This window comes from Neomonachus schauinslandi, chromosome 3, assembly GCF_002201575.2.
Source record: "Neomonachus schauinslandi chromosome 3, ASM220157v2, whole genome shotgun sequence".
NCBI lineage: Eukaryota > Metazoa > Chordata > Mammalia > Carnivora > Phocidae > Neomonachus > Neomonachus schauinslandi.
This window is the reverse complement of record NC_058405.1, coordinates 174,845,714-174,867,378: the sequence shown is the minus strand read 5'-3', so window position 1 is coordinate 174,867,378 and position 21,665 is coordinate 174,845,714. Positions and strand designations below refer to the sequence as shown.

General features: G+C 51.9%; 4 protein-coding genes across 6 annotated transcripts in view; 2 read left to right on the top strand and 2 right to left on the bottom strand.

Moving 5' to 3' along the window:
- Positions 1-406, top strand: part of TUBA4A (tubulin alpha 4a) — a 3,686-nt gene extending 3,280 nt beyond the window's left edge. Inside the window, exon 5 of the mRNA XM_021703064.2 lies at positions 363-406. Within this exon, the coding sequence (XP_021558739.2) occupies positions 363-406 (44 nt within the window). The remainder of the gene's footprint in view (positions 1-362) is intronic.
- A 1,291-nt stretch (positions 407-1,697) lies between these two features.
- On the bottom strand, positions 1,698-5,125 carry STK16 (serine/threonine kinase 16). Of its 2 annotated transcripts, none has more exons than XM_021702941.1 (8): positions 5,089-5,125; positions 4,512-4,701; positions 3,703-3,922; positions 3,316-3,449; positions 3,025-3,145; positions 2,815-2,910; positions 2,310-2,431; positions 1,698-2,194 (listed from the first exon to the last, which is right to left on the bottom strand). In XM_021702941.1, exons 2-8 carry the CDS (start codon positions 4,595-4,597, stop codon positions 2,056-2,058), a joined length of 918 nt encoding a protein of 305 aa, XP_021558616.1. In that variant the 5' UTR covers positions 4,598-4,701; positions 5,089-5,125; the 3' UTR covers positions 1,698-2,055. The 2 variants fall into 2 exon arrangements, with proteins under 2 accessions (XP_021558616.1, XP_021558617.1); XM_021702942.1 differs by lacking the exon at positions 5,089-5,125 and adding an exon at positions 4,906-4,978.
- A 1,499-nt stretch (positions 5,126-6,624) lies between these two features.
- On the top strand, positions 6,625-15,890 carry GLB1L (galactosidase beta 1 like). Of its 2 annotated transcripts, XM_021702876.2 has the most exons (16): positions 6,625-6,690; positions 6,877-7,043; positions 7,287-7,437; positions 7,608-7,668; positions 11,678-11,772; positions 11,862-12,036; positions 12,123-12,181; positions 12,282-12,403; positions 12,510-12,550; positions 12,749-12,867; positions 13,200-13,274; positions 13,394-13,483; positions 13,625-13,738; positions 14,042-14,173; positions 14,407-14,622; positions 15,012-15,890. In XM_021702876.2, the coding sequence occupies exons 1-16, from the start codon at positions 6,625-6,627 to the stop codon at positions 15,279-15,281; spliced, it is 1,953 nt and encodes a 650-aa protein (XP_021558551.1). In that variant the 3' UTR covers positions 15,282-15,890. The 2 variants fall into 2 exon arrangements, with proteins under 2 accessions (XP_021558551.1, XP_021558552.1); XM_021702877.2 differs by lacking the exons at positions 11,678-11,772; positions 11,862-12,036.
- On the bottom strand, positions 15,230-21,533 carry ANKZF1 (ankyrin repeat and zinc finger peptidyl tRNA hydrolase 1). The gene is made up of 13 exons (XM_021702879.1): positions 20,994-21,533; positions 20,122-20,234; positions 19,795-19,897; positions 19,479-19,672; positions 18,979-19,091; positions 18,736-18,883; positions 18,218-18,446; positions 17,909-18,055; positions 16,736-17,225; positions 16,457-16,568; positions 16,155-16,322; positions 15,935-16,020; positions 15,230-15,720 (listed from the first exon to the last, which is right to left on the bottom strand). The coding sequence occupies exons 1-13, from the start codon at positions 21,139-21,141 to the stop codon at positions 15,597-15,599; spliced, it is 2,175 nt and encodes a 724-aa protein (XP_021558554.1). The 5' UTR covers positions 21,142-21,533; the 3' UTR covers positions 15,230-15,596.
- Between the last annotated feature and the right edge of the window lie 132 nt (positions 21,534-21,665).

Genomic DNA, 21,665 nt, shown 5'->3' with positions numbered 1-21,665 from the left:
TTCGACCTGATGTATGCCAAGAGGGCCTTTGTGCACTGGTACGTGGGTGAGGGCATGGAGGAGGGGGAGTTCTCGGAGGCCCGGGAGGATATGGCGGCCCTGGAGAAGGATTACGAGGAGGTGGGCATCGACTCCTATGAGGACGAGGATGAGGGAGAAGAATAGAACAGCTGCCTGGAGCCCACTCACAATGTTTATTGCAAAATCCTTTCGAAATAAACAGTCTCCTTGCACGGTTTCTTGTCCCCTCTGTGAGTGCTTGAGCTTCTGCTGCCTTCCCGTCTGTGCTGTGGCCGCCCGCTGCTTCTGCTGCCGCCCTCATTCTTTGCTGCCTATAACCCTTTTCCCTTCTGTGGCTGAAGGTGAGACTTGCCAAGTGGTCTTTGCCAGGCCCAAGGAAATGTGACCCCAGGGACCTTGATGTAAGACCCCTGGGGTGCCCAGGATGGTAGAGAGGAAATGAGGACTGACTCCCGGACCTGTCTGTCCAGCCACAAGCTGTTGAAAGATGCAAGTTTTCACTTCCTTTCCAAAATAGGAGTTTAAGTCTAGCAGTTTCTGTATTTGAGTTAGACTGTTACCCTATTCTTCCTGCTGCTTCTGCATTCACCGACTCTGGAAGCTTGGCCCGGGCACCTCTGCGTGATGAGGGCCTGGGAGCGGGGCCGGGCTGGACCTCAGTTCCTGGGCATGGAGCCTAGTCATGAGCTTGGGGGATGGGAGGGGACAAGGGCGAGCTCCCAGGGTGGTCTGTGCCACTGCACCTCCGAGCAGCTTCGCACAGCCGTCTCTCTTGCTGCATTGCTGGGGCCTAGGGCCGTGCCATTAAAAGTCAGGTCGTCTCCCCTCTGTTTGTTCTTTTTTTCTGGCCTCAGCCTCTAAGCTAGCCGGGGGAGCCTCCCACCAGGGCCCTGGGGAAATTTCCAACATTGCTAATAGGCACCCCAGGACCCACATCGACGTCAGCACATGGGGGTGAGCCTGGCTGGGGAAGGGGGGCAGGGGATGAAGCTTCGATCTCCGGAGCAGAAGATGTCAGCCCTGCCCTGCCCTCCCCCTCCCTGGTGATTCAGGGACGCAGTGCCCTTCCCTAGGGAACAGGTCTCAAGCCCAGCAAAGGCAGGGCCCCTGTTTACTCAGCAGAGTAGGGCAGGAAGTGGCAGCTGGATACTGCCACACCACACTGGCCTCATTAATCATTAACCATGTGTGAGCTGGAACCCTCTGGGAGAAACTGTGGGCCAAACGGCTGCCACCTCCACTCCCCTTGCCCCAGGGCTGAGGCTGGGAGAGACCTGTTAAGTTGCTGTCCAAAAGCTTCCTTAGGTGTCTCCACCCAGAAGCCCTTGCCTGGCAAACCGGCTGGGCTGCTGTGACTCAGCTACCCACTCCTGGGAATGAAGGAAAGAACAAATTGAACGTGCTTCTGGGGAGCCCTGGTGCCAGTTTTTAGCAGAGAAGCCAGCTTGATCCAGAACAGCTTTAAGTTTTTGACTAAGGCAAGCTAGAAGAATTGCCTCCTCCCAGCTAGCCAGATCTAAGATAAAGACACCTGTCTCCTTAGGCGGAATGACACAGTCATGCCATTCCTCACTACGCCAGTCCTTCTTCCCTGTCTGTTCCCTTGGAAATGGCAACCAGACCTCGGGCCCCTGGCACCTCTTCTCTCTCACTCCAGGAACAATGAGACTAAGAGGTACACCAAGCTGCTTTCACTTTATTCTTCTATTTATACATTCTCCTGCTCCCAGATGTGAAGGCAGACCATGATGTAAGCTCAGCAGTCCTGCTCAGAGCCTTTCTAGGTTCTATCAGTTTCCCTTTCCCCATCTCCCACCCTCGTCCACCCCAACTCAGTCAGTCCCTCTGTCCAGTTGTTGCTCTTGGACATAAGAGAGCAGAAGCAGAGAAATAAGACTGAGTTGACTGTCTCCATCCACCTGCCCCCAATGACAAGACAGCAGTCCTGGAGAGACTGGACGGAGATTCTAATGAGGGACAGGAGCCTCCTTCCAAGGCACAGGGACCACCTTCTCAACGTGGCCACTGGTTCGTTCAGATCTGGGTGCTGTGCTGGCCCGAAGCTGGGGGCTGAAGTGCCTCCAACTGACTGAGGAGGACAGAAATGGGAGGGCGCTGCTGGGGGTCTACAGTCATCATTGAGGTGAGCAGCTGCCGCAAGGCCGAAGAATGCCTGTGGAAGGAGGCAGGCAGGGTGATCAGAGGGTTCCTATTCTCCGTGCTACGGTTCCAACTCCGCTAACGTCAGGGCGGAGTCTGAAATGGTCGGTGCCCCCTCTATTGCTCACCTGGGGCTCTGCGGGATGCTGAGTTGGTTCTGCACAGCAAGGGCCACACTGTCACCCTTCTGGAACACCATGTCATATGGGCCTTCCCCAAACATCATGGCATATAGCACGCAGCCTAGGGACTGAGCATAACTTGGTTATTCCTTGACAGGGGACCAATGGAGGTGATAAGCTAAAAAGAATATGCTGACCTCAGCCACATGACACCACCAGGGTCCAGAGAAACCGCCCGTTAGCTGGAGGCCTCTGCACCCCTTGCCTAGCCACTGCCTTCAGCCCTGACACTTCACTGTACTCCCTCTGTTCAAAGGGCAGGATTATACCACTTCCTGAGCAGCTGAATACAGTGTCAGTGACAGTTCCCAGGAAGGAAGTCGAGGGGGATGGGGACATACACGGTTCCTGGGGCCCCATGCACTTGAACCCAAAGCCCTGCCCCTCTGCCACACAGCAGGTACAGAGTAGCACTCCTCCCCACCCATGTGCCCAGCCTCACGCTCCTCACCCAGACGTCAGTCCGCTCGTCGATGACACAGTGGCTCTGCACAGAGAAGAGCTCCGGGGCCCGGTAGGAAATGGTGCATCGCTGGGCTGCCCAGTCCTGGAACAGCTCAAACAAGGGGCACAGGTCACAGTCATGTGACCAAATTGGGGGATGCAAGAGAAAAGGTTGAGGGTGGGGAACAGGAGGGCAAAGGAACCTGGACACTCTTACCTGCAGGGTCAGAGCCTGGCGGGAGCCCTCCACGTGGATGCAAGCTTGATTCATGGAACCCAAGTCCATTAAAACCGGCTGCCCCTCATCTCCAAGCAAGATATTAGTGGGCTTCAGGTCCCTGTAGGGAAGTGGAAATGGCCCATGAGCATCCCTGGATAGGGAAGTTAGAATCCCTGGGGGCAAAAGATTCATGGGGACTGTTCCTTGGGAGGAGAGCAGAGACCTCTCATTCCTTTTGGTGAGGCTCTTCCTTTCTGCCCCATAAGCACACAGGGCCCTCCCACTGACCTGTGGGCGAAACCTCTGGCATGAATGGCCTCAAGGCCTCTGCAGATACCCAGCAGCAGCTGAAGGATTTGATCTTCAGTCAAGAAGTTGCCTTTGTCCTTCAACCTTTCTATCTCGTTCCACAGCGTACCCCTCTGCAACACAAGTGTCCCCACAGTTGGACATGTTTTCTGAGCCTCTGCTCCCTCAGCCTGATCCCTTCCCTGTGTCAGAGACTAGCAACTCTTTCACCACACACACTACACACCTCACAGTCCCACTAGACCCCAAATCTGAAGCGGTCAACCCCAGGACATGGTCTCTGCTTCCTAACATACTTGGCTACTCACACAGCCCTCGGTAGATGACTCTGTTGCAAGCCCCTCCATTGCCAGGAGACTTTCTGACCTTGAAGAAGGGCAGCAGCAACCAGGCCTCATGTTTAGTGCCCCGCTCCCTCAGACAAGAAGCCACAAGGCGAAGGATGTTGGGGTGATGGAAGAGGCGATGCATGTCTGCTTCTCGTTGGGCCTCCTCCCGATCCTGCTGCTCGTGACACAGGATCCGCTTCAGGGCGTAGAAGTGTCCATCATGTAACCCCTCCACTAGGTCCACATAGCTGAACCCACTGTGGGCCAAAGGGGTCAGTGAAGGACCACGGTCACCTCCCATACGGCTTGGACCCAGAGGAACTCCCTGGGGAGAAGGGGAGGGGGGGGGTATCTTTCCCAGTTAGCAGAAACCCTCCCAAGATGTGGCTTCAAGAGAAGTCTGAAGATTTTACACTTTGAGCTCAAGAGTAGGAACACAGTAATCCCTGGAGGTACTTTGGTCACAATGCACTGCTCTGCACATGACAAATGCTCCATAAATACTACATGAGTAACAGTCAACATTTACCAAGTGCTGGGAACCAGGCACTGGGTGGGATGTTTTATATGCATTATCATATTTAATCCTCACAACTCCATCAGCGGCAAAAGACAATTATCTCCGTTAAGCAGATGAAGAAACCGTGGCTTTTCAAGGTCACACAAGGTGGATCCAGGAGGCCTGGCTCCAGAATCCACTTTCTTGACTACCATGTCACTAGGCTCTGTCAGGTGAGCTAAAGGATAGGTTAAGAGAATAAAACTTTTGTGCCCCTATCATGTGCAGACTGCTGTCCTTCAATCACCAGAACCTGGGGACTAGCTAAGTGATTTCCAAACACTCACCCCTCCCCCAGTTTCTGGATGAAGAGGTAGCGCTTATTGTCAATGATGACAATTCCCCGAGAGCAGACACACAGTGCGTGGCCCATAGTGTCTCAGTCATCCTCCTCAAGGGCGGTCTGAGGCGGCCGACAGCTTCGTCCAAGTTAAGTGGGCTCTTCCAGGCGATGCGCTGGGGGCCCAGCGGATCATGCTGGAAGGAAAAGAATAGCAGGGTCGTGGGTCAGGCACGATCCAGACGACCCCTGCAGTACCAATGTGGAGAGCGGGCGCCCGGGTCTCGGAACGTAGAGAAAACGCGCTCTGGCGACGCCAGCTCCAAGAAGGGTGGGGTCAGGTGCCTTAAAGCCTCCGGCCACGCAGCGACTGCAAGGCCGCTTCCTCCAACCCAGCCCACCTTTGAGCGGCCCCCGCTCCCACGGCCGTCGGGGCGCCACGGCAGGGCAGAGGGTAGTTCGGCGGGGTGCGAGGTCCGGGCCCACCCCTGGCAGAGCCCACCCCCGGGAAGAGCCCACCCCCAGCCTCGGCGCGCAGAGCCCGGGGCGGGGGTGGGGGGAGCCAAACCGGACACCCCACTGACCTGGCTCGGGCTGGTGAGAAGCGCCGGGGACCGGAAGAAGTGCATACGTCATCAGGCCGCGCCGGCGTAACGGCCCGCGGTATCCTAGCAACCGCTGGGCATCGGGATAATGTGGGGGCACGGAGCTGAGAGGCCGGGGGCGGGCTAAGCCTGGGGAGGGCGGGTCCCAGGACCCGGGTGAGGGTTCCACACCTGGCCTTCAGGGGTCAAGACGCAGGCACCCACACCAAAGGGGAGCAAAGCCGGGCTCGGCCCGAGGCCCCCAGGACCTCCATCTCCCAATGCCGGAGGTAGGAAGCTGACTACAGTCCAGCCCCGAGGGGCGGGTGCTGGGGCGCGTGCTGGCGGCCTGGACCCCTACCCCCTACAGCTCTGATCAATACAACCTTGGGGGCTCTGGCTTGTATCCCACTACCCTAGTTAGAGTGGTTAAGAGCTTAGGCTTTTGAACCAGATTAGGTTCTAAATCCTGTCTTAATAGCTTAGTTACTAGCATTGTGGCCTTGGACCATTTAACCTCTCTGAGCCTCAGTTTCCCTAATTGTAAACAAGGTATAATAGTACCTAAGATTAAGTGCACGTACTGTAAGGCCAGACTGCCTAGTTCAAATCCCAGCTCTGCTAAACTAGTTGTGGGACCTTGAACGGGTTATTTAAAATTTGTCTCTCAATTTCCTCATCTGTAGAATGGGAATGATAATTACCAACTGCACGGAGTTTTTTGAAGATTAAATGAGATGTAAAGTGCTTAGCACGATATCTGATGTAGCCCTCAGTTAGTGTCAATAAACAAATTATTATTTTTATTACTATTTTATTTTCTTATTCTGGTCCTTACATCCCAGGCTTGGGACTGTGAAGGCAGGACTCATGGAAATTCACAAATTCCCAAGCCTTGGCACCAAGTAGTTCTCCTTGACATCTCTCACACAGGCAGGCAGGGATAGACTGAAGAGCAGTGCACATCCAAAGAAGAAGGAATGGCTGAGGCGGTCTCTTTTGCTGTAACAGGGCCACCAGGAGAAAGATCCCTCTTATAACTTGGTCCCCCACTTTCATACCACTGGGAAGATCTGGTTTCTCTTGGTTCTGAACCTGTTTTAGCCCCCTGGTTCTGACATTCATTCATCCAGATTTAACCTGCTATGTGCCGGGCCCTGTGCTAGAAGCTGAGGATTCAAGATGGACAAGGTACTCTTCACCCTCAGGGAGCTCAGTTTAGTAGGACAGTGCTTCTCAATCTTGAATGTCTTTAGGATCGCCTGGGAATCTTGTTAAAATGCAAATTCTGATCCTATAGGTCTGAGGTAGGATCTGAGACTCTGCATTTCTAACAAGCTCCCAGGTGACGCTGATGAAGTGGATTCAAGATGTAGAGGATTTTTACAAACGTAGAGTAGCGGGTGGACAAGTCCAGGCTACTGGCCTGGCAACTTGAGGTGGTCCCCGCCCCCTTGCTCGCTGAGGTTCCCTCCCAGGAATCCGCCACGTGACAGTCGGACCGCCCTCTCAGACTAGAGGAGCCCCTTTAGCGCCATGGCTCCCAAGAAGCTGCTCTGCCTTCCTGTCCTGCTGTTACCACTTCTGACGCTGCTGCCCCAGGTAAAATGACAGGATTGAATCCCAGCAGGCTGGGTGTGGTGAGGCGGGATGAGATCTAGCCCGGGAGAGAAGGAAAGTGAAAATCACAGAACAATGGGCAGGCTAGTTCCATCTCCTCTCTGGACACTGACTGCCCCCACCCTCCCGACTCCAGACCTCTGCTGAGCCTGGTCTCTCTCTTTGCAGGCAGACACTCGGTCGTTCGTAGTGGATCGGGAAAATGACAGATTCCTCCTAGATGGGGCCCCGTTCCGCTACGTGTCTGGCAGCCTGCACTACTTTCGGGTACCACGGGTGCTTTGGGCAGACCGGCTTTTCAAGATGCGAATGAGTGGCCTCAACACTGTACAGTTGTAAGAAGTGCTCAGGAGAGCCATGGAGGGTGGGATTTACCCTTCCTACCACGCCCATAAGAAGGGGATTGGGACAGGAAGCCTAGCTTGGTATGAGAGCTCCAGGGCTTTCAGGCCAAGGGTGGGAAAGGGTGGACCAGGACCTCCTTCCAACAGCTTCCTGGAGATTCCCTGCAAGGCCTGAGCCCTTAGGCCTCTCAGCACCTCCCTGCCTGGGGCCCTGTTAACCTTTTTCTTTCTCAGTTATGTGCCCTGGAACTACCATGAGCCAGAGCCTGGGGTCTATAACTTTAATGGCAGCCGGGACCTCTTTGCATTTCTGAATGAGGCATCTGTAGCGAACCTGTTGGTCATACTGAGACCAGGACCTTACATCTGTGCAGAATGGGACATGGTGAGTTAGGAGAAGGGACAGAACCAGAGCCACTCCTGTGCAGTTCCTCCACTCCTTCGATCTGCCTGCACTGTAGGGCCACTTCCAGTGCTAGACTCAACATCCTCCCTTCTTACCTCCCCTCCCCGACTCCCAAACAACAAAACCTGCTGTCTTTATATTTGTCTCAGGGGGGTCTCCCAGCCTGGTTGCTTCAAAAACCTGATATACATCTGAGAACCTCAGACCCAGGTGAGTTGAGACAACATTTTTAACACAGAAAAAACGCAACCAACAGCAACAAAATGGGTCATTTGGGTCCCCAAAACCGAAGAGACCATCCCCACACTGGAGATCATTCATGCAGATATTTGTTTCCATCAGGCCTAGCAAGATGCTACAAACTGAGGGACCAGATAGACCCAGCCCCTGTGCCGTGGAGCTTATGGTGAAACAGCTTTTTAAAAAACCAAAACCTGTAAGATTAGCGTAAGCTGTAAAAATACCACCCGAAAATAGACGAGTTGAGATCGTGAGTAACAGGGAAGGCCTGTTTGGGGTAGGGAGGCCAGAAAAGGCTTTTCTGAGATGATGACATTTCACTTGACTCTAAGGAAGGGAAAGCGCTGGTCATATGAAGAGTGAGGTGACAACAACCAGGTAGAGGGAACAGTATATTCTAAAACCCAAAGGTGGGAAAGAACATGGCCTGGTTGAGGCCAGCTTGGCTGGAGCATAGCCAGTAAGGGAGAGAGGAATGTGACATGAAATTGGAGATAGATAGGGGCGCCTGGGTGGCTCAGTCGTTAAGCATCTGCCTTCGGCTCAGGTCATGGTCCTGGGGTCCTGGGATCGAGCCCCACATCGGCCTCCCTGCTCTGCGGGAAGCCTGCTTCTCCCTCTTCCACTCCCCCTGCTTGTGTTCCCTCTCTCGCTGTGTCTCTCTGTCAAATAAATAAATAAATCTTTAAAAAAAAAAAAAAAGAAATTGGAGATAGATAGGGACTGTTCATGCGGGACCTGGTAGGCCACTGTAAGGGTTTGCATCTTATTCTAAGGACAGTAGAAAGCCATTGGAAGAGCCTAGCCAGACAGGTTTGATTTGTTTTCAGATTACTTTAGCCTGGATGTGGAGAATGGAGGGAGGGGGGTAAGGGTGGAGGTGGAGAAACGAATTGGGAGACTCTGACTGTAGTTGAGGAGGGAGTGATGGCTCCCGGACTAAGGTGATGGAGGTGGAGATGAGAAGAGGGCAGAATTGGAGATGTAGGTTGGAGATCAAAATCCCCAGGACTTGTTGATAGATTCTGATGGGAAGGAGAGGTGGGGTGGGAACAGCATGGGTATGGTCTGGAAAGAAAGCGGTCCCCTTTCTGGCCAGTCAAGATGGTGCCACCATTTACTGACATAGGAAAGATGGAGGAGACTAGGGGCGGCAAAGGACCACCTTTTCTGGGGAAAAACAGTTCGTCTGGTCATGTTAAATTTCTGTCCTATCACACTCAAGTGAGGATGTTAAGTAAGCCATAGGCTGTGTGAGTGTGGCGCTCATGGGGAGGTCTGAGCTAGAGATAAATTTGGGACTCATCAGTCTAAAGTTGGCATTTAGATCCATGGCTATTGAAACATTGCCTGAGGAAAGAGCATAGGGGGAGAAAAGATGAGAATTCAAGATTAAGCTCTGAAATGCCCAATACTTTCAAGGAGTTTGGATTTTACTTCAGGTGTAAATAGGAAGTCATCAGAGCAAGGGAGTGATTTTATCTGATTTATTATCTTTTAAAAAGATCACTCTGGTAAAAATGCTTTGTATTTGCTGGGGACCCTGCGGGGACTCTTCCACTTCTGAGGGCGCTGAAGAGCTTTATGTGCCTCAGAGCAACTCCAACTCAGCTGGCTATGAAATACATTTGAAATGGTAAAGTCATGCTGGAACACCAGCATGCGGTGTCCGCTTTTCTCAAGAAAGCCAGGGCGCCTGGGTGGCTCAGTCGTTAAGCGTCTGCCTTCAGCTCAGGTCATGATCCCAGGGTCCTGGGATCGAGCCCCTCACCCTGCTCAGCGGGAAGCCTGCTTCTCCCTCTCCCACCCCCCCTGCTTGTGTTCCCTCTCTTGCTGTGTCTCTCTCTGTCAAATAAATAAATAAAATCCTAAAAAAAAAAAAAAAAGAAAAGAAAGCCAGTGACCTCTTCACTCCTGAGTCCACAGTCCCTTTTCCAGGCCTCTCTCCTCCTTGGCCAGTCAGGAGCACCCAGCCCAGCTGTTCACTCCATCTTTTGACATACACTCTCCTCTTGGCTTCCAAGATACCACCTTTATCTGGTCCCTGCTCCTTCCCTGTGCCCCAGCCTTGCTGACCACTCCTTATTAGTCTCTTTTGTTTGTTTTAAAGATTTTATTTATTCATTTGAGAGAGAGTCAGGGAGGCAGAGCCTGAGAGAGAGAGATCACGAGCGGGGGCGGGGGGAGGGGATTACAGGGGGAGAAGCAGGCTCCCCGCTGAGCAGGAAGCCTGTTGAAGGACTCCGTCCCAGGACCCTGGGACCATGACCTGAACCAAAGGCAGACGCTTAACCCACTGAGCCACCCAGGAGCCCTCCTTCTTAGTCTCATGCTGGTTCTTCTCCCTTTCTCTTTCCGCTAAATGCTGGGGTGTTGCAGGGCTCAGTCCTTGGACGCTTCTCTTTTCTATGTGTTCACTCCTTAGACAATCTCATCCATTCTCTTGGCTTTCAATCCCATCTAATAGTTAATGACTCTGAAATAGGAATCTCCAGTCAGGGGATGCCTGGGTGGCTCAGTCGGTTAAGCATCTGCCTTCGGCTCAGGTCATGATCTCAGGATCCTGGGATCGAGTCCTGCGTCGGGCTCCTTGCTAAGCAGGGTTAGGGTTAGGTTTAGTCTCCCTCTGCCTGCCACTCCCCCAGCTATTCCTATGATCTCCTCTCAGTTAATGGTGACTCCATTTTCTAACTAATCAGGCTAAGCACTGTGGTGTAATTCTTCATGCCTTTCTCTCCCACCTCACATTCAACCTATCAGAAAACCTTGCTGCTTTACTCTCAAAATATATTGAATTCAGCTACTTTTCATCACCCTCACTAATCCAAACCACCTCTCCCACCTGGACTACTTTAATAGCTTACTTACTGGTTTCCCTTCTTTGCCCCTACTCCTCTGTTCTCGATACAGGGTGATCCTATTAAAATAGAAGTTAAATACATATCTCAGATCATGGCATTTCACTGCTTAAACCTCTCCAATAGGTTCTCATCTCATTCAGAATATGAACCATGTATTCCTTAAAATGGCCTTCATATTAGGTCCTACCTAATTGGCCCTGTCACCTCCCTGACCTCTACTCTTTTCATCATTGTTCACGCTGACCTCATTGCTGTTTTTCAAACCCACCAAGCACATTCCTGCTTTGAGGCCTTTGCACTCAGTGCTCCTGCTATCTTCCTGCAGAATCACCTTCTCAGTGAGGCCTGCCCTGGGCTACTCTCTAAAATTTAAGCTCCCCCACCATTTTATATCCTTGTTCCCTGCTTTATTTTTTCTCCTTGGCACTAACATACTATATATTTTAGCAATTTATTTATTGTCTGCCTTCCTCATTGGGAAAGAAATTCCACAAGGGCAGAGACTTTTATCTATTTTGTTCTATTCTGTATCCCTAACACCTAGAACATTGCTTGGTGCACAGTAAGCACCCATAAATATTTGTTGAATAAGATTTAATATATGCTTGGATTAAAGGAGGCAGTTACATCTGGACACCCTTTATACAGAACACAAAATGTAAAGGAATTCAGTGTTTTGTTTTTTAAAGATTTTATTTATTTATATGTCAGAGAGAGAGAGAGAGAGCACACAAGCAGGGGGAGCTGCAGGCAGAGGGAGAAGCAGGCCCCCTGCTGAGCAAGGAGCCCGATGCGGGACTCGTTCCCAGGACCGAGATCATGACCTGAGCTGAAGGCAGACGCTTAACTGACTGAGCCACCCAGGCGTCCCTAACGTTTTTCTTATGTTTAAAAATTAAATTTACAAACACTGCTTTAAGGTTTCCTGTGCTTAGATGGCCTTGCCATGCAAATTCACAAGTGCTCAGGGTTCAGAGTCACTGATGCTCAGATTCATTTGTGGACGGTGGGATGCAAACTGTAGCCCAGGGTTCAGGCAGCACTGAGGTTGCTGGCCTTGATGGGTGGGGGCTGCGAAGGTGGTGTCCTAATGTGCAGACTACTGCTCCTTCCTTTAGACTTTCTTGCCGCAGTGGACTCCTGGTTCAAGGTCTTGCTGCCCAGGTTATATCCATGGCTCTACCACAATGGGGGCAACATCATTAGCATTCAGGTACAAGTTGACCGGGCAAGGGGAAGGAGGCGCCGGGGGTCCTGACCTCCACTGCATAGCCAAGCTCCACTTTTCCTTCTCCCTGGCAGGTGGAGAATGAATATGGTAGCTACAGAGCCTGTGACTTCAGCTACATGAGGCACCTGGCTGGGCTCTTCCGTGCGCTGCTAGGAGACAGGATCTTGCTCTTCACCACAGATGGGCCTGAAGGACTCAAATGTGGCTCCCTCCAGGGACTCTATACCACTGTGGATTTTGGCCCAGGTCTCCGGAGCAAGGGTGGAGTGGAGTCTGGGGAAGGGGGAGTGTCTCTTCTATGTTTATCTTTCACCTTCACCTCCTTTCTGCAGCTGACAACATGACCAAAATCTTTGCCCTGCTGCGGAAGTATGAACCCCGTGGGCCACTGGTGAGGAGCTGGAGGGGAGGGCAATCAAAGCTGGAGTCAGGGTTGGGAATGGGTCGAGCTCAGTTCCTATCCCGCTCCCGGCTTTCACTCCACGTTTTAGGTGAACTCCGAGTACTACACAGGCTGGCTGGATTACTGGGGTCAGAATCACTCCACGCGGTCCGTGTTGGCTGTGACCACAGGCCTAGAGAACATGCTGAAGCTGGGAGCCAGTGTGAACATGTAACTGGAGACACGGGGGTCAACATGAAGCCGTAACGGGGTGTTGGGGATAAAAATGATTCAGTGGGTCAGCTTTTGCCTTTCCCTCCACCTTCCCCCACTTCAGGTACATGTTCCACGGAGGTACCAACTTTGGATTCTGGAATGGTGAGTCCAGATGGTCCCTGGGGTGGAGGCAGGGAGGCATCAAGGAATTAGAATCCTAGGGCTGGGTAGATTAGGAGATCTAGAAGCTGGATGTGGCCACCACTGCTCCCTCTGATGGCAAAATTTTCTGCATGAATGTCTTTGCTTAGTGCCTATTGTTTGAAAGACACTGAATGAAGGAAATTGGTTTGACCCCAGGTGCTGATGAGAAGGGACGCTTTCTTCCAATTACTACCAGCTATGACTACGATGCACCAATATCTGAAGCAGGGGACCCCACACCTAAGCTTTTTGCTCTTCGAAACGTCATCAGCGAGGTGCCCTACCACTTCATTAAGCGCCAAAGGCTCTTATTAAATTGGGGAAAGGGAGTACCTAAATTGTTTGTAATGGGATCCCATAAATCAGATTGTTGTCTGGGCCATGGAGCCCACAGAACCATTTCCCAGCTACCCAGATGGGACTACCTGGGAAGATACACTCAAGCATGTGCAAAATTACAGATCTTCATGACCCCTTGAAGCCCTTCCCTGGACCCCAGGTTGAGAACCCTGTGCAAGGATCTTGGAATAGGGGTTGTGTGTGTGCTAGGGTCTTGGAATAGGGGTTGTGTGGTTTTCCTATGGCTCCTGAGGGAATTTGGGCTCAGTTCCAGGAAATTCCCTTGGGACCTTTACCTCCCCCCAGCCCTAAGATGATGTTTGGACCTCTGACCCTGCATCTGGTAAGCTCTTCCTCATCTTTTCTCTGATCCTACCCCTTTGTTCTCTAAATGGCCCAGCCATTCTGCCCTCTATTCCGGAACTTCCCTTTTATTCTAATATCTTCTCCTTATTCTAATAGGATGGGGATTTGCTGGCTTTCCTAGACTTCCTGTGCCCCCAAGGGCCCATCCGTTCAATCTTGCCAATGTCCTTTGAGGCTGTCAAACAGGTAAGGCATAATCCCACATCCAGTAGGCACGGCAGCTTTCCTCAACAGCTGTAGCCAATGGTTCCCTCAGCTGCGCATCTTCGCCATAGTATCCTCTCTGACCTCTCAGGTCATCTTAAGTACTTACTCTTCCATACCCAGGACCGTGGCTTTGTGTTGTACCGGACCTATCTGACCTATACTGTTTCTGAGCCAACACAGTTCTGGGTTCCTAACAGTGGAGTCCACGACCGTGCCTATGTGATGGTAGATGGGGTAAGGACCTAATTCTAGGTTACCCTGTGCGCCTGTCTCTTCTCCTCCCCAGCACCCTTTAGCCCTAAGTTCCCCTTATCTGCCTTTTCCCGCTGTGTGCCTCCATTTGCAGGGGGGGGCCACGGATAAGCTGGGATGAGGAAGAATTTGACTGAGGCTAAGGTTCCAGAATGCATGGGTAACTGACAGATAGGCTACATTCTTTTTGCTCTCCAAGTACGTGTGCTAACTACCATAGCTTCCTCTGTCATGGCCATGAGTTAGATGCCGAGCCCTTCCTCTCACAGCTCGTCTTATCCACAGGTGTTTCAGGGTGTTCTGGAACGAAACATGAAACACCAACTATTTTTGATGGGGAAAGTAGGGGCCAAAGTGGACATCTTACTGGAGAACATGGGGAGGCTCAGTTTCGGGTCTAACAGCAGTGACTTCAAGGTGAGCTAGCCTTGCCCACCCCTTCTCTTCCAGACTCTTACTGACCAAACTCCCTTGGGAAAATAGGGGCCTAATGGAGGACAAACAAGAGCCCTGTGCTTAGGAGTCAGGCAGCAAAGTAGTCGCTTGTGGGGGTCCAGACATGGCCACCAGCTGCACCCCAGGGCTTGATTAGGGACAGTGTGGACTTAAGAGCTTAAGGAATGATGAGTTTTCATTTGCCTTCTTCACAGGGCCTGTTAGAACCCCCAATTCTGGGGCAAACAGTCCTCACCCAGTGGCTGATGTTCCCTCTGAAAGTTGATAAGCTTGTAAAGTGGTGGTTTCCCCTCCAGTTGATGAAAAGGTCACGTCCTCAAGTTCCCTCTGGCCCCACCTTCTACTCCACAACGTTTCCAATTTTAGGAGAAGGCGGGGACACTTTTCTCTTTCTACCTGGATGGACCAAGGTACTGCTGACCGTGGGGTCAGAGTGATGAGAGGAAAATCATGAAGGAGGGGGGAGCAGAAATTATCCCTGATTAGAAACCCAAAAGGGAGGGGCTCCTGGGTGGCTCAGTCGGTTGAGCATCTGACTCTTGATTTCGGCTCAGGTTGTGATCTCGGGGTCGTGGGATTGAGCCCCGCGTCAAGCCCCATGCTCAGCACGTGGAGTCTGCTTGGGATTCTCTCTCCCTCGCCTGCTGCCCCTCCCCCCTGCACTCTCTCTCTCTCTCTCTCTCTCTCTCTAATAAATAAATCTTTAAAAAGAAAAGAAAAGAAAGAAACCAAAAAGGGGATGATTCTACCCCCTTGAGAGCTGACCCTTTTATTTTCCGCTCTCTTTTCTCTTCCCCAGGGCCAAGTCTGGATCAACGGGTTTAACTTGGGCCGGTACTGGACAAAGCGGGGGCCACAAGAGACCCTCTATGTGCCAAGACCCCTGCTGCTTTCTGGGGGAGCCCTCAACAAAATCACAGTGCTGGAGCTAGAAAACGTGCCTTCTCAGCCCCAAATCCAGTTTCTGGATAGGCCTATCCTAAACAGCACCTTGCATAAGACATACATCTATTCCCTCTCAGCTGATACACAAAGTGCCTTTGAACCAATGGAGTTAAGTGGGCACTGAAAGAAAGGTAACCCTTGGACCTGGGACATGGAGTGGGCAGGATCCCTTGGTGCTGGCCATGGTGACCACAAGGAACCAAAGGCCACAAGGCCCAAATGCAAGTCCAAGTGCAATTTCCTTGCCAAACTTTATTGTGATTAAAGTTCCAGAGACAGTCCCAGCTCCGCACCCCTCTGTGGCTCTGTCTTTGCCCTGGTTCCTGAGTGTCCTTCCTAATCTTCCAAATAATCCTGTTTCACGGGAAAGAAGAAACCTAGGGCTAGTGTGAATGCACCCTCTCCAGGCCGAGTTGGCTCTAGGTGCAGCCGTAAGAGATCAGGAAGAGGCCTTGGCGGCCTGGCAGCGGTGATCCCGGAGGCAGCGTGTGGAGCAGAAAGAGAAGTCAAGATAGTGAAAGGGAGTGAGGCCTTGGAGGGACGTCCCACAGCTCCAGCAGCGTCTGGACAAGAGGAAGACAGATGGCTGAACAGGTACCCCAGAAACTTTCCAATCCAAGCTCTCCCCACCCCTCGGGCCATTTCCGGTTTTGCTCCAGAGGGTTCCCAGAACATCTCCAGCACCCCCCACCCCCGACAGCCTTTCTGAGGTACTCGGCAGCACTCATTCTACTTGCCCACTCCTGGCCTGGTCATCACGCCTGCCCCTGCACTTACGGACCACTGAGGGCTGCAGAGCTGGGGGTCTGCGGGGGTGGGGCTCCCAGCTGGGCAGCCAGCCGGCGCTCTGCGGCCAGAGCCCTCTGAGGGAAAGAGAAGTCTTGTTAAGGACAAGGCCTCAGTGGCGGACAGGGTGCCCAAGGGACAGCTGCACACTGGGAAGGGGTCAAACCTCTAAGGAAATCGGGGCTGCGGAAGAGAGAAGCTCCGGCCTCACCTTCTCTCGGTCGCTGAGGGCGGCAAAGCGCTGCTGCTCTTGGTGCTCCTTCTCCTCCTGCTCCCACTGCTTCCGCTGCCGTTCCTCCCGCTGCCGCCGGGCAGCCTTCTGCTCCCTTTTCCGCATAGCCTGCCGTGCCTCCATTTCTGGCGTCAGTGGCCCTGGCACCTGGAGGATTTCCGGGGAGGTGTAAGGTAAGACCCATACAAACTGTCCTAGGAAAACTAGAAGAAAGTAGAAAAGATCTTAGCCAGGATCTAGGCTGCCTTCCTACTCTGCTGCCGCTTCCTTTTCCAGCTGACCTGAGCCTTGCTGTAATCGTAAGCATCTGGATTCTTCTCCATGAACCTTCGGAACTCATTACGCGTTGGCTTGTCAGCTGCAACTGTATATGGTGGCCGGGCCCGGGAGTCCCTAGGTGTGAAAAGCCCCAAATATGGGTTCAGCTTGCCTCCTGCATCTCCCAACCTCACCCAAACAGATCAAGGGGAATACCGTCAAGTAGCCAGTACCAACGTTAGCCTCCAGACGGTCCTCTCTATACCCCAAAGGGCTCACTCAGCTTGGGGACTCTTACTTACTGCACGGTAGGGTCGGCACCTGCCTCCAGCAGCAGGCGAACCACTGAGCCTCTCCCAGCTGCAGCTGCTGCATGCAGGAGGGTGAAGCCACTGGAGCCCAAGGGGGCACTGAGCAGAGACAGAACTCCAGGGCCTATGAGGCCGGCAGCTAGCTGGAGTTTCAACATCCCAACATCTCCGGCTCGACAAGCAGCTAGAAGCATGTCCCAGAGCTCTGACTGATCAGGGGTCTTGGCCTCATCCAGGAAAGGCCCCAAAGGGGCTGCGTGTGCCTGGGCGGACTGTGAGAAGGCCTCATCATCTCCTTGAGGTTGCTGGGGAAGAGTCCCATGTGCCCCGGCCTCCAGGTCTCTGCTTCTCTCCTTCTTATTCCTTTTCCTCCTCCTCCGCTTTGGCAGTACCTCAAACTCACGAAGATCCAGGGTCCCCACTGTCAACTCAACTAGCTCCAACTCTACCTGGAAGCTGTCCTCTCCCTCCGACTCTGAACCTAGGGAAAAATGCTACAGGTTAGGTCCACCTAAAGAAATACACAGAGGGTGGAAGGATGTGGGCTGCCCTAAATGTATGAGAATGTACATAAAAGAGAATCCAGATTGTCTTGAAATGAAAATAAGTATTTGTATTTTGTCATCCAAGATCAGCACGTCAAGAGCTGAATCCAATAATATCACATGCAGAAATGAGGCTCAGCTCAGAGGGAAAGACCCAGCAGAAGGTATGGAGGGACAAGCGTCCTTAGACTCTCCCCTCGAGCCACATTAGGATGGTACACAACAGGGGAGAGCATGGGAGCACTGACAGCCACAACCGCTGAGTCTGCCCCGGGGAAAGCAGGCCTCGGTCCAAACCGCAGCATCCGGTGAGACAGCAATTTTGTGAGATTCGTGCCACACAAGCATCTGTTTCACGTACTATTTCGTGTTTTCTAAGTACTGGGGATACATCAGTGAACAAAACAGAACAGGAAGCTTGGAAAGGTCACTAAACCCGTCTCAGTAATTGCTACCAGGTGCCCCTTATCATAACAGACCTGTGTGTGCGTGTGTGTGTGTAATGCTGTATGTGTTGTGTAAGGGCTCATTATAAAGAGAGAAGCAACAGCAGATTTGACACTGCATTTCCAGGATAGACACCCAGAGAGAGTTGACAGTTGCCAGATGGTGCTCAAACCCTGTTTGGGAGATTCCTCATTCTGCCCAAGGGCCTCATTTTCATCACTGGAGACCTTTCTTTCTGCCTCGATAGCCTTCTTCCCTGCTCTCGTCTTCCAGTGTGTCTGAGGTGAGTCCAACCTGACTGTCTCCCGGGGGTCTTCTCCTGCCATAAAACAAAAGATGTTTCTCAAGTTTACCTGAGCAGAAGCCAGCCCAGGTCTCTCTCAATGAAGATGTTGTCTGGATGTATAAATGAGAACCCAAGGCTTGGGCTGGAAGGTACAAGAAGATCTAGGGAGTCTGGGGATCCGGATCAAAAGCTCACCATGGACATGCAAGGTGGTCAGCTTATGGAGCACACGCTGTAGCTCTCGGAAGGTGGGTCTGCGGGTAGCGAGGGGGATATCCCAAAGTCGGGGATCCCCCCGTTGCAAGGGTGCCCCATGGCCTCCGAAGAACAGGGACTGGCCAGAGCGGGGAGCACGCAGCAGTACTGTCCCAGCCTCCCCCAGCGCTTTAGCCCAGACTGGCCCTGCCAGCAGGTCACGAACATCCTAGAGAAGAGAGTAACTCAGACCCATGTATTTTCACTTGCTATTTTTAAATCTCCAACCAAAAAAACCAGCCCACAGATGATGTGTAAGGAATGGGAAGCAGAAGATAATATAGAGGAAGAAAGAATGAGAGGATGAAGACTCTTGGGGATCCATCCCTAGTCTACCTTCGCCTTTCCAGAAATAATGAAGACTGGGAGGAGGCAGGCATCAAGCTCCCCACTGTAACATTTGATGAGAGGGAAAAAAGTAGATTAGCAGACCACCAGATCTGAGACGCCTAACTCACCTTGTATAACATGGCTTCATTATGGCGCCTCAGGTTGGCTCCGGCAGAACGAGAAGCCCCACCCCGGGCATCCCGAATTCCCTGGGCTGTGCCCCGCTTGGCCCGCACTGTGTAGCGGTGAAAGGTTTTGTGGGTCACCACGTCTCTTCTGTAGACAACACAGACTCAGTGCTGGAAACCAGCCCGTACACCCAGGCTAACCGGACCCACTGCATCCTTATACCCCAGGCAGCACCCTCTCACCCTTGGAAAATGGCTCCAGCAAAGTGCCCAGCTGCAGCCATGAGCACCACAGAGTGTCTGGGACCTCCGTTTTGCAGGTTGTGTAGCAGCAGTTCAGGTTCTTCTGGGGGCACCTGGATGACAGAGGGACAGCACAAGCATGCCCGTGGCACGCACTCACAGGAAGAAACCCAGTGCCAAGTGTCTTACATGCGTGATCCCATTTCTTACAGCCATCCTGAGGTTTGTCTCTACTTTACAGACAAGGAAATTTGAGGCTTGTAGAGGTAGTCAAATCAAGTGGTAGAACAGCAATTCAAACCTAGACTGGTCTGTTTCCAAACTTAATTCCATTATACTGGACCCCAGATTCAGGCCAATTCAGTCCAAGACTGTGCTGTCAGTGGTGATACCCATATCCAACGGAAAGAAAAGAAGTAAGAAATGGCCCAGGCTTAGGGGAGACCTAGGCTGAGTGCATAAAGGTTGCAGTTGGCCACACAACCTGGGCCGCCACTTGCCTGGTGAGGGCCCAGCACACAGCGATAGGCATAAAGAAACTGGCCCCGAGCGTTTTGGAAAAGAACCCGATGGGGGTGGAAGCCTTGGGGTCTGCTGGGCTTCTCAAACTCAGCCCTCTCCTCATCCGGTATCTGCAAGTCCTCCTCACTGGCTGAGTCTGAGTCCTCTGATCCTGAGATGCTGGAAAGATCTCCTGAAAACAACATGAAGTGCACAAGTTTGGTGTCCCATCTTTGACCTTTCCCCAAGCTCCTAAACTAGGGCCTTCCTCCATCCCCATGTCCTACTCAACACAGGTCTCCTACCAACCATCACCTGTGGAACTCTGCTTTTCAAAATCCAGGGCAGACAGGAGAGGCTTGTCCTTGAGACGTTGCTTTAGGTTAAACCGATGCCAGTCAAGCTTATAATGTTCCCTCTGGTAGGAGGCAAAGAAAGAGGCTGAGTGTGGAAATATGCCCTAGCCTGGCCCTTTGTGGTACCCAAGACCAATGACAGAACCCCAGAAAGTATGACCAGGTAACACCAACGGCTCAGTTAAAACACCGACTTTTATTAATGAAAGATAAACCACATATCTGCCTCTCCTCACCCACCCTATACTTTTGCTTCTGCCATTTAGCTCTGCACCTGGCCTTTTACCTGTTCCTGGTGGTTGTGGAAGTTCTGGTCACAAGTGGAACAAAATAACTTGTCTGAAATATCCAGCGGACCCTGGAGTGGTCTTCTTTCTGGGCTTGCTGTCTCCCCTGAACCTAAATAAGGGGAGGGTAATAAGAGGTGGAAAGGGAGTACAAACCTGCAGTACTTAGAATTACATTCAGTGTCTGATATACAAAGGAGGATACAAAAGAAAAAGATGGCACATCCTTTCCTTCAAAGAGTTTGCAATCTAGGAATCACGAGATAAACAGCACAGTAATCACTTTATACAAGTATGCTTCTGAAGAGATGTGAGACAAATACACATCAAATACTTGACATTAACTAAAGGGACTGTTTAGAGGAACCCTGTAGAAAATAATTTTTGGTAACGTTAAGATTATTTTTAACTGCAAAAACCACTTCCCAAATGCCTGTGTTTTTTTTTAGCTTACATTTCCAATTACGGTGTGGTTTGTTTAAAAAAAAAAGTTCAAGAACAGCCAGAGGCAAATTAAGGTTGTAAAAAAAACAAAAAATTGTTTTACATTCATTAAGAACGAATGATTTGATTTGAAACCACTTAAATTTGGACTATATCTAGGAATTTTGAAGTTTTTTGCAGGCAGTGCTGTAAACGTGACCAGACCTAAGCAATGGCAAGAGGCTTGTTTGGAGACAATTCGGGGGCCTGTGCTGGAAACAACCCGGAGATTGAGTGAATTTAAGATAAATTTTATCCAGTAGAAATTGATGTCAACAAGGGCTCTTAAAACGGGGAATATCAATAAGAATGTGTTCCCTGGACGATCAATAAGCTCTAAAGAGCCTGTCACGTTCCTCGTGGGTCCTCCCCAAACCTTCCCAGATACCTGGACAGGAAGTCCGCAGAGCCTGGGCCAGAGCCTCCCCAGAAGGGTGGCTCACCAGGCTGAGGCCCTGAAGGATCGGAGCATCCGCGTTGAGGTCAAAGAGGGAGACCAACGTAGGAACCTGGGTTGCTGCTGAAACCGGCGACATAGCTGAGCAGAAATTCTTTAGGAGGAGCTCCTGGAGCAGAAAGGGACAGAAACAGAGCTCCCCAGAGTGCGATCCTACCGCCCGGTCTCCTGCCTGCCTGACTTGGTCTCCCCCACGCCGCAAAGCACCTCGGGCCTCACTCTGGTACCAGGAGTCCGCTCTGGGGGTTAATAACGTGACCCCAGGCCGCTTTCTCAAACGCACAGTCTCGGACCACACAGAGTGAAAGGGGGAAGCAACCAGCTCCCAAATCGAGTCCAGTAGAGCTAAAAATCACTGAGGTTCCCTAAGCGACCGCTCCTCGATACCCGCGCGATGAGCTCCAGCAATGACTAAACCGCGTGGACTCGCCCCCACCCTCAGGAGCGGCACCAAAGGTCCCGGGGAGCCAAGCGGCACGCACGTTTACAATTCCAAGCCCGGATTTCTGCAACACCACAACAATCTCCTCTCTACGGAGCAGCGAAGGGGACAAATGGCGTCGCCCGCACCTCAGCCCCGCCCCACACAGCGCGCACTATTGG

What these genes read in the sequence shown, in the direction of transcription:
- GLB1L (XM_021702876.2), top strand. Translation starts at nt 6,625, where the DNA reads ATGGCTCCCAAGAAGCTGCTCTGCCTTCCTGTCCTGCTGTTACCACTT. An exon ending in GGCCTCAACACTGTACAGTT is followed by an intron (nt 7,044 to 7,286) that starts GTAAGAAGTGCT and finishes TTTCTTTCTCAG; the next exon opens with TTATGTGCCCTGGAACTACC. An exon ending in CCTTTGAGGCTGTCAAACAG is followed by an intron (nt 13,484 to 13,624) that starts GTAAGGCATAAT and finishes TTCCATACCCAG; the next exon opens with GACCGTGGCTTTGTGTTGTA.
- ANKZF1 (XM_021702879.1), bottom strand. Translation starts at nt 21,141, where the DNA reads ATGTCGCCGGTTTCAGCAGCAACCCAGGTTCCTACGTTGGTCTCCCTC. An exon ending in TCCACAACCACCAGGAACAG is followed by an intron (nt 19,898 to 20,121) that starts GTAAAAGGCCAG and finishes GCCTCCTACCAG; the next exon opens with AGGGAACATTATAAGCTTGA. An exon ending in GTGTGCTGGGCCCTCACCAG is followed by an intron (nt 19,092 to 19,478) that starts GCAAGTGGCGGC and finishes TCTGTCATCCAG; the next exon opens with GTGCCCCCAGAAGAACCTGA.
- STK16 (XM_021702941.1), bottom strand. Translation starts at nt 4,597, where the DNA reads ATGGGCCACGCACTGTGTGTCTGCTCTCGGGGAATTGTCATCATTGAC. An exon ending in GCCAGGCTCTGACCCTGCAG is followed by an intron (nt 2,911 to 3,024) that starts GTAAGAGTGTCC and finishes GAGCTGTTCCAG; the next exon opens with GACTGGGCAGCCCAGCGATG. An exon ending in ACGAGCGGACTGACGTCTGG is followed by an intron (nt 2,432 to 2,814) that starts GTGAGGAGCGTG and finishes AGTTATGCTCAG; the next exon opens with TCCCTAGGCTGCGTGCTATA.